At 35.3% G+C, this 10,680-nt stretch overlaps 1 protein-coding gene across 1 annotated transcript in view; it reads left to right on the top strand.

The window, feature by feature from the left end:
* Positions 1–925: 925 nt before the first annotated feature.
* LOC149778503 (DBH-like monooxygenase protein 1) overlaps positions 926–10,680 on the top strand; it is a 17,716-nt gene continuing 7,961 nt past the window's right edge. Inside the window, exons 1-7 of the mRNA XM_089938486.1 lie at positions 926–1,246; positions 5,162–5,311; positions 5,569–5,757; positions 6,842–6,925; positions 8,992–9,165; positions 9,656–9,758; positions 9,989–10,155. Of these exons, the coding sequence (XP_089794612.1) occupies positions 968–1,246; positions 5,162–5,311; positions 5,569–5,757; positions 6,842–6,925; positions 8,992–9,165; positions 9,656–9,758; positions 9,989–10,155 (1,146 nt within the window). The 5' untranslated portion in view covers positions 926–967. The remainder of the gene's footprint in view (positions 1,247–5,161; positions 5,312–5,568; positions 5,758–6,841; positions 6,926–8,991; positions 9,166–9,655; positions 9,759–9,988; positions 10,156–10,680) is intronic.

The raw sequence follows: 10,680 nt of genomic DNA, 5'->3' as shown, positions 1-10,680 counted from the left end.
CTCCAATCTCTGAGAACTAGATGGCAACTTAATTATTGATTAAGGTAGACAGGGTTATAAGACTCCCTTTGGTTAGGCAATGAAAGTCAAACAAAGGTCTTGTCATAGCTAGTATACAATATTCGCTAATTTTCGTTTGTAGTGTCTTTGCGCTTATGAAACAAAAGAGGGGTGATATTTTCATCTCAATCTTTGGCAATATTTAGGCTGTCGTACATCACTTAGTATCAATTTCCGCGTAAAATTTATTAACGAATCGACTGGAAAAAGAAATTTTGTGAAACTAGTTATCTTTTCTGTCAAATCTCATTTTGACGAGAATTTGGATTTTGCAACGGATCATTATTTAAAATGCGAATAACAGGAAACATTTTAGAAAGATAATTCTAGCACCTGAGGCCAGGCTTTTAACTCATAATGCAGGCAAAATGTTTACAAGAATGATAAAGTAATGGAGGAAAAAATAAATTTGAAAGGTATGTTCCAGCTAGCTCGCCACTTGAGTAGTTAAAACATACCATCGTAACCATCACGCTACTCGATATCATTATGATGTATAAGACATACCTAAATATAGAAATAAGTCATCAGCCTTAGGCTAGATACTGATTCAAACGGGTGTATGAGTTATCGTATTAGTAAACAAATGACGTCATGTTATCACCCATCTGGATGCCAGGTATTGTATGCTTTTTTTCACTAGTGATCAAACATTAAACTTTCAATAGTTGAAATACGTTCATAGTTAGAGAATGACATGTTATCTATTAATGGAGGCAAATAACAGTAATTATCAGCACATAATTTTATTTTAGCAAATTATTGGAGTTAACGATGATTTCACAAGAATGTTTCTGTATTTCTACCCAACGCTCACGCAGTCAAATGACCAGTCCCGTGAGCTAGTGACGTATTGTTCCATTATATCTTTATAAATTTTTGCCGTTGTTGGAGTTATAATTGAAGAATGGCAGGACAACAGATCATTACGTTAACCATCTTATCTTGCTTTGCAGTGGCTAGGGGATTCGTAGGTGTCATCCCCACTGAGCCCTATAACTATTCAACTGAAGTGGACACCACCGGTAACTACATTCTCCTCTGGAAATTTAACAATACACATATTACGTTTGAAGTCCATGCGAAGACCTATGGGTATGTTGGATTCGGTTTATCCGATAATGGTAACATGTACCCTGCAGACGTTGTTGTCGGATGGGTGAAAGATGGGGTCACACATTTTAAGGTAAGTTTAACTTTTTTATTATGCAAAAATTATTTCAGCGCACATCCTAGTGTTAGTTTCTTATCAAGGCACCACCGCTATTCTGCAGGAAAAGTTCACCAGTGTATTTCACTCCACCTCTTAGCTGCTATAACTTAGTTTGAAGAATGTTGAACACCTGATCCAAGATTTCATCTCATTCTTTGACTAACATTCATTTAACTGCTTGGTACCATGAAGTTGCTATGCGTTAGCGTACGGGCACGCTATCGATTAGATTAAGTATATATTATATTTCTGCAATATTACTAGTTTCAAAATAATCTTTTATAAACTCAACCAACAAACCGTTGTCTATGGTTCCAACATTTTCAATGATTTAAGCCAAGTTCTTTGGGACAGCACCATTTGGTATATTATCTTAAATGTCCCATTATACAATGTACATATACTAGTTGGATCGTCAAAATCGCAAGCTTACATGGATCGATACAAACAACAACACGACAAGTGAACTTAGACAAATCCGCTTTGGTGGCTAATTTGTTCAGCTTCACATCGGCAGTGTCGTCGAAACGAGTAACGTCCGTAAATGTTAATAGACATTTTGTACAATATTAACCCGAATTTAATGTAAAACCATTACCTATTTGCCGTGTTGGTGAATGCTCCAGTGAACGAAAAGTGTCAGTGAAAAGATTACCGCATAAGTGGACAATCCAACCATGGACTGGAATAGTCGAATAAAACAACGGTTTTTTAAAGTGCTTGGATAAATAATTAACAGCTTTAACTGGCGTGGCAAATCCATACGAGTCAAAACACAAAATAATGTTGAGGTGCTACCACTTACATTTCGCAGTGAGTGCGAGGGCCTGGTCATGAAACCAGGTTGACAGTTCCGGTTTTAAGTGTGCGTAGCCCCATCGCTTCAAGTTCATTTCGCACGATAGCACCATGAATATGTTTGATTGATTTTGGCATCACCAGTAAATTAAAATTGATCAACGACACGATCTTCTACAATAAGGTATTTGAAGACCTTTGACCGGGAATATTGGTCCTGGTAATGAAAGGCATGTTTCCTTTCTATATGACGCGAGAGACTATGAGTCCACTAACTGCCATGTAAGTGCCATTACATATGCAGCTCCGACAGCACCTATTGTTGCAGCTTTTGCAACCGTCTGAGCCGCTGCGCTACCAGCATTGCTGGAATGGCTGCAAGAAATGGAACAAATTACACTGGATTTATGCATATGTATCACCACTGACTTGGATAATTGTAATGTTGCTGAGGTGTTATTGTGTTCGGCCGCATTAAACTGATCGAACGGGGTTTAGGTCATCCACACGGCGACTGTTCCAGCTAATTTTGCCTGAGAAGGTTTCAGTGTGACCCCGCAATTGTTTTGATTGCATTTTCGATTCTTTTCCAATTAACTATCACTGATGCCTTCCTTCATTTCGTGATAGGACATTATTAGTAGTTTTAATTATGAATTTTCCACAGGCGGATCGATCACCCTGATTCGGGCAATAGCATCCGAAACAAATAACATTGTTTGTCAGGAAGTATTAAAGCATTACATATGTTATTAGCACCACAAGGATCGTGAACATATGTATGTGGGATTGAATTGATTTTCAAGAATGACATCGTATTCAGCAAAGTCTTTTGAAACATCATTATACGTTTGGTCATGGCAAATGGCATAATCACGTGCAACCGATACCATGTTAGCCATCCGTAAAACCATATTTAGCAACAGTTTTTCCTGATCCAGCGAGGCTAATTTAGGTTTGCTTGTGCAGAAAAGCTAATGACCGAATTTTTATTTTTATTTTTCTCAAATCAAATCACGTAACACTCGCGTAGTTGTTTTACAGTATTCATAATGACATGTTCTGCAACAGAGTCATATTTTCTAAGGCATATAGCTTGGCATTTATACGGTCCCAATGAGCTTCCTATTCAAACACGTGAGCATTTTATCTAATTGGCAAAAATACTGTTACAGTGCGTGTGGCTCGTTTTTTGGTGGTACGCGGATTTCAAGTTTAGTGAGCCTCACCGAGTCCATCACGTGACTTTAAGGTAACTAAAATATTACTCAGTCTTTCTCCCATAAAATAGCTCGTTATTATTAGCATCGTCAGCCCAAATGAACTCAAAAGACCCGTAAAGACATAGTACTGCATTGACTCGAGTACGGGAAAACTCTGTGCTTGGAATCAGATAACATCAAGCGTGTTGACACAGCGGGCTTTAAAGCTTGTACAATGATGATACGCCATCAGATATTGCTAACCTTACAAAAGCTAGAAAAAAAAAAACAAAAAAAACCTTGGGTATCTAGCGATACAGCGATCTTTGTTTATCCATTATACATTTGATATCTGATTATTTGGCAAGATAATGCCGCTGTTTGAGACATCCTTATATTCGGTCTGAATACTTTGAGACTACTATTGCCTGGCTATTGTTCAATATATTTAGATAAACCACCTCCAGCATTTCCTCGATACAAATATATTCACAACTTAAGTATATATTTCATTTTTCCAGTAAACAATTATTAGCCATGTTATAGATTATACCACACCGTGTAGGCACTGCTGTGGAGAAAATCAATGCACATCTACTTGTACAAATACAGTTACAATCAGTAATACAGTTTTGTCCGCATGTAGTATCGATGAGTACCGTATTCAATCAAAACGTAAAGTAGCACCGAGTAATACCAAATATATAAGTAGTACCAAATGGCGGGTTTTGACCATTTTTTGAAACCCGATTTGCACTCTCATCAGTTGACTGGGTCAAGTGTGTACAAAACTTAAATTGTAAATATGCATCGTTTACATATGGGTTAATTTTGTAATGGGCAATATAAGCTAGGACGGGTGCAAGGACCTGAAGTTGACAAAAATATAAAAACTGCTACTTCATACCAATAATTGTTACAAAGTAAGAATGAGTCAATGCTCAGTAACGCATGGTTCTCGTAAACCTCATTCCCATACACAGAATATAATTGTCTTAATTCACACAAAAGACCATAATTCGTGCAACTTCTTAAGCAAACACATTTGTCACAACTTTTTCGAAAATTGCAAAAGTAAACATTAATTAAAGTCCATACTAAATAAGAAAGAGAAAAGAAACTATATGCTGAATCAGGAAGCTAAATCAATTATAACGAATTATTTTTGAAAACAAATTGGCAATACTTTTGTTCATTAAGCATTTCCAAGTATGACCTATGTAACATTGTTTTCTAATAAGAACGAATGTTTAATACATATATTGATTACCATGACCCGTGTAACATACCGCGTACGTAGAGATTTCGTCACGTCTCTATGAAGAACCACCAAAATATGCCCCCTCCCAAGTTTCCGGTTACATATTTTGCAACGTTACATTGGGCAGGGTTCCGATACCCATACGCCTAAATTAAAAAGTTACTAATGGTCGATTTCACCTGAGATATCCTGGCACCTTGACCTTAAATGTTGAGGCAGATATCGCCAATCTTTTTCACAGTTCAGATCAAATATAGGATTTTATAATACCTATGTGAGGATTCGCACGCATGTCTGTACGTGTCGCTCGTCAAGAACTTTAGTGAATGCTTAAAAGATTCGGAGGCGTACGCAAACAAATCTGTTATTGAAGATCCGTAGCTTTAATCTTTAGGGACAGCATTATATCTCTAATCAATTTTTATTTTCCAGATTCTCTGTATCAGTCGCTATGAGGCGTTTAGCCATCAAAGAATAAATAGCTTCAGATTCACCACGAGAAATTAATCAACAGCTCAACAGTTTTTATTTCCCCTGAAATATCAATCGTTAAATACGTTAACTGAATAAAATGTGCTAAGATGTATGAATATTTAATATCATTATTAAAGGAAATTTTCTTAACAGGACTATCACACAACTGCGCATGTGTCTCCACTGGTTGACAATCACCAAGACTGGTTTCTTCTTCATGGAGAGGAGAACGATTTTGGTACTGTGCTAAAATTTGTCCGAAAATTGGACACATGCGACAAAACCGAAGACAAGAAAATTGAGGTATCCTTTGTGGAGATCTTCATTTGTACAATGCAAAATGTTCTGTAGGATTTCTTTGTATTTATGTACATCCCATAATTATAATGACTGATAAGAAAATTAAAGAATTTTACAATTCATTTTTAAAGTAAAATAGCTATTACGATCAAGAAAATACGATAATTTCAATTTGATATGAGGTACATAAGGAAACTTTCTATCAAGTTTAAAAGGCATGATATTTTGTGTGTCTGTTTAATTAATTGCTCAAATTTTAGGATGGTACCGTACGAGTGATTTACTCGTATCACACGAGTGACCCTTTTACTGACGAGAGCTTGATTTATCACGGCCCGGAACGCAGAGGAACAAAGAGTTTGTCGTTGCTGAGCGTGTCGTCTGTTACCTCTGTGACATCATCCTCAATGCACCACGATGTCCGACTCTACGATTTTCTGAATGAAAATGTACGTTTATTGTCTATTGGCCTCCTTTTAAGAGTGAAAAACAATTTAGTATATTTATATGTGTGTTTAAAATCTTAATCTAAATATTGACAACACTGGGCTCTGTCTACATGGCAATTTATTTTCTTAAATATCAATAACTCTTTAAATAATTAATTATTCACATTTGTTGCTCTCAACTCACATATGTGATAGCACATGTGGACATTCTATTAACATTTATACTATATCGTGCTGATTAGAATATAGTGAGGCAGGCAGTAATTACACTAATCAAATGATTTTTATATTTGTGTTTTGGGAGAAACAGACAGTAATTACACTATTTCATTGATTGTTATGTGTGCGTTTAGGGAGAATCGCATCATATATACATTCAAGTATGTTTCTGGTATATTTGTGATGTTCGCATCAGTAATTAAAATTTTAAATTTGCATTCTAAATTGTAATAAGTAATTTGTTGTTATTTAGTTTATTTACATGATCCAGTTCGTTCAATAGTATTGTTTTTCCATACTGTTTCTTCGTACCTGTTATATATGAACATTTTCAAGCACCACGAATGTTTGTCTTCTATGTAAAGGTGACAGTCTGTATTCGCGACCTGAACGTTTGATGTTTTTTTTTTAAGACCCATTTAAATCGGTTGAATTGAATGTGGCCTGTATAGCGCTATACATTAGGTTAAGAACGAAAAGCACACACCCACACACACTTACACACACACACACACACGCACACGCACACACACACACACACACACACACACACATATCGTCATCATCATCGTCATCATCCCTATATAAATAATCAAATAAATCCCGCTTTTCCAGTCTTTTTTCCATTATGTGTTACTATTATGTTCAAGATGGAATATTTACAAGGTAAATAAACGTTTCCACCGGTTTTGAAATCTGACACATTTTTAAAGAAATCTTTTAGTAATTGAACATTAAGTGTAGAATTAACATTTACAACCAATAACATAAATAATGCAATGTTTACAGTTATAGGGGAAATGTAAATAAAACTTAAACACCTCATGTTTTGTGTCACGAATTATATTCTTGCCGTGTATTTTAGTACATAATTCCACAAGCAACGACCACCTACAGTTGTCGAGTGTTCCAAATGCCTAATATTGGTGGAAAGCATCATATGATCAAGGTAAGTTAGCTCCATAGACACTTTTCTTTTCCAATCCGAAGAGTAGTTCTTGAAAAATGTGCTTGTTATATTTAGTGTTTGATTATAAGTTACATTAAATTTAAAGAAAGTAGTGATTACTTTTGTAACAGACAAGAAACAAAGAAACTTAAAACCTTTGTGGTTTGGTATTCTAATGCATACCTTTTCTTACACGATATCATAAACAGCGTTTGCATTCAAATTATTGAGGTTGCTATTAATTGTTGAATTTGTTCTTATCGTATCTCTCATGGAATTAAGGTCGCGGTTAAGGTTAAGCGTGGAAGATACTGCATAGCTCTGAATTCATCATGTGTCATTTGTTCGTCAACAATTGTTATTGTAAATGTCAGCTGAAAAGCTACCAGGCTAATTGTAACCCATTTGTGCAGCGGGTGTCATGGCATGAAGGATATTCATATTTTGCTTTCGCAATTGATGCCAGCTAGTCAACAAATACGGTTGTCGTCAACAATGTAGACAAATCCTCTCTAAAACCATATAACAAATTATGAAAGATTTAAAAATGAAAAAATACTTGTACTAAAGCCGTTCGTTTTATATTTTAAAAAAGTCCTATCAGACTTAAAACTTCGATGCAGTAACAATTGAAACAATTGCGTCGTCCTTCAACAATTTCTGTTTTCGACATCTCAGATGCCACAAAACCTATTATAAGCTAACCTTTTGTAAACCATCCTGCTATGACGTCATTTGAGTTTGATACAAAATGATGCCGATGCGTAATCAAACATAGCTGCTATTACCAAAGCCAGTACAATATTCAAGCAACGTTTCTCCAAAACTGCTGAACAGAATTCCATTATTCATCACAGAAATCATCATGGCATGAAGACCTTTCCAATTTATGCAAATAATGCCAATCCAACATCAACAATAGCCAAAATTACTAAAACAGAAGCAAAATTATAAAAGACTTCTTAGTGAATTTGATTAATCTTGATATTACACGCTTGGTATGAAAACCTTTTAAAAACAAATGATGGAAGCCACCATTACTAAAATAACAAAATAAATCATATAAACACTTGTTATTAAACAAAGACAATGATATTAGACCATATTTGACTGAAAGCGTGTTGGCACAGCGGGCTTTAAAGCATGTGCATTAAATACGCCATCAGCTATTGCTGACGTTACAAAAGCTAGAAAAAACTTTGGTATTAAGCTGGTATCATCCATGCGTGCGATTGCAGGTCCCCTCTGGCATTTTGTTGAAAGAACAGATTTCGTATACAGTTCATTTTGAAACAGGGGGCATAAATCTTACGGCAAATATATAATATATTATGAACGTGCAAGGAAACAATGATAATGTAGGCTTGCACATAACTTGCTGCGAAAAACTTGTTATCAAGGACATATTCGTTTGAGTGATCTGAATCCATAACTACGGAAATTGTCTCTAAATACACATAAATTTTTCTTCAGCTTGAAACACTTTGTAAAATGGTATTCACTCTTTCAGTTAATTGTTTCTCCAATAATATTGTTTCACCCTAATCTATTCACAAAGAAATAATTGGTGATCATAACGGACTCTCATTTCAAGCGTGTGACGCAAGAGGAGTCGATGGACATTCTATATATCAGTCTTAAAATCTCTCAACCAGGCGCTACTTTGTACTATAGTTATTACTACTATTATCATTATATTGTTGTTGTTGTTGTATTTGATTATACTGGCCATATACACCATGGGACAGCTGTTAGACTTAGTATATAGCTTTCTGGAAGAGATTGTAGTTACTAAGTAAAATATGAGTCAAATCTCATCAGTTTGTGGGCCAGGAGATCATAGTCGCAAGAAATGAGAGAGGAAAGACAATGCATTTCTAAAAGTTTCATTTTCATAGTTTTACAAGTTCACGCGATAGTACCTTGGTTAGCAAAATAAATCTTTATCTTCGTTTTGTGTCTGTGCAAGAAAATATCCGTGATATTATTAACCATTATTTGCAACTATGCACTATTTTGATTGAACTTTACTCCTAATCATATTTTTTATCTTCATTTGAAATTAGGTGGAACCCGTAATCACACCAGGCAACGAGAAGCACGTGCACCATATTCTGGTGTATCGATGCAGAGGAATAGACCCCAAGTTCGACAAAGTCCATTACATGTGCTATGATGAAATCCCAGAAGGACTGAATCCATGCTACGATGTTATTATTGCCTGGGCAATCGGAGGAACCGTAAATGTCTTCTTTTTCCCGACAAAGAATCGAAACACACTATCACAGTTGTTGCCATCACTACCCCTAATTTGACTGTTAATATTTGATGATATTTGCTGGTAAAGAATAGTATCTACCTCAGACAAGCCTTTCCTAACGTTACATGATGCTCTTAATAACTTGGAAATATAAAAGAGTATTTCTGTCTCTTTGTATTATCGTTAGATTGGGCGTTCGACCATATTTCTTTTCTGTACAAAAGAGAGATCCACTGGATTTACTCTTTTACTTATAATATGCTGTCCAGGTCATGTGAGTGCCTCAATCATTGTTTATTTATTTATTTAATTATTTATTATTTTTTTTTAAACTTTATTTGCGTGTATCTCCATAAAGACACACATGTAGGTCAGTATCTCTGTCAGTTTTATATAGTATTTGTTTGACTAGCTTTGTTGTTTCTTGTGCACATTAGAGATCTAGGATTTTTTGTTCTTTTTATTGCCAGACCTTCTACTACCCAGAACACGTAGGATTTTCCGTTGGAGCTCCAGACGATCCCCACTTCTATATCATGCAGACACACTATGACAATCCAGCTCAAAAATCAGGTGACATGGCTTCTCTTACTTTTTAAAACTGGATTGGATGCAGATTACCTTTGGCTTGGAACATTTATATAATTTATCTGAATAAGAAGAATATAACACAACAATTAATAAATAAACAAATAAAAACATTCAGTGTATGATTGATTCATGAAATAAGTAAAATAGTACATATTTGTTCATAGTTTATGTTATCATTATTCAGTAATGCTGATATATGTTGTTTCTTTTAGGTATGATTGACAACTCCGGAATAAGGATAACTCTGACCAAAAATTATCGTCGCTACGAGGCTGATATGATGGAAATTGGTCACGGAGTGGACTGGAGGCATATCATTCCACCATTTGAAAAGACGTACCTTAGCCAATCGCATTGCGCGTCTCAGTGCATTGATCATGTGAGTCCGAATTGAGCACATTCAATTAATTGAATAACAAGATTATAAAACTGATATAGTTTATGTCTGTCTGTCTGCATGCATGCGTGCGTGCGTGCGTGCGTGTGTGTGTGTGTTTATGTAGGTATATATGTATGTATGTATGTATGTCTGTATGTATGTATGTCTGTGTGTATGTATGTTATTATTATGAACAAATTCGAAATTATTTATCTATACGTGAAAATCTATGGTATTCTTTAGACCTATGAGCAATATATTGATAAGTGATGTACGCAGAATGAAATACACACGAATCTGTCAAAGTGTACTTGTATCACAGTCGCCTCTATTCAGTAGCTGTCTACGGTTTATGCACTCAGAATTAAACAAAATGACTTTGAACTCGCCGCTGGATACTCTCAAATATCGCTCAGTATCTTTGAAATCAGTACTGATTTGGACACCCAAGCTAATCAAAGTTATCTTTCGCTGACAAAATGGACTGCTCTTTTAAAATTTATTTTAAATATTACTTTTCTTGAA

The sequence above is a fragment of the Sinohyriopsis cumingii genome, chromosome 17 (assembly GCF_028554795.1).
Source record: "Sinohyriopsis cumingii isolate HCF-2022 chromosome 17, ASM2855479v2, whole genome shotgun sequence".
NCBI lineage: Eukaryota > Metazoa > Mollusca > Bivalvia > Unionida > Unionidae > Sinohyriopsis > Sinohyriopsis cumingii.
The sequence above is the reverse complement of the archived record's forward strand: the minus strand, read 5'-3'. Positions and strand labels throughout refer to the sequence as shown.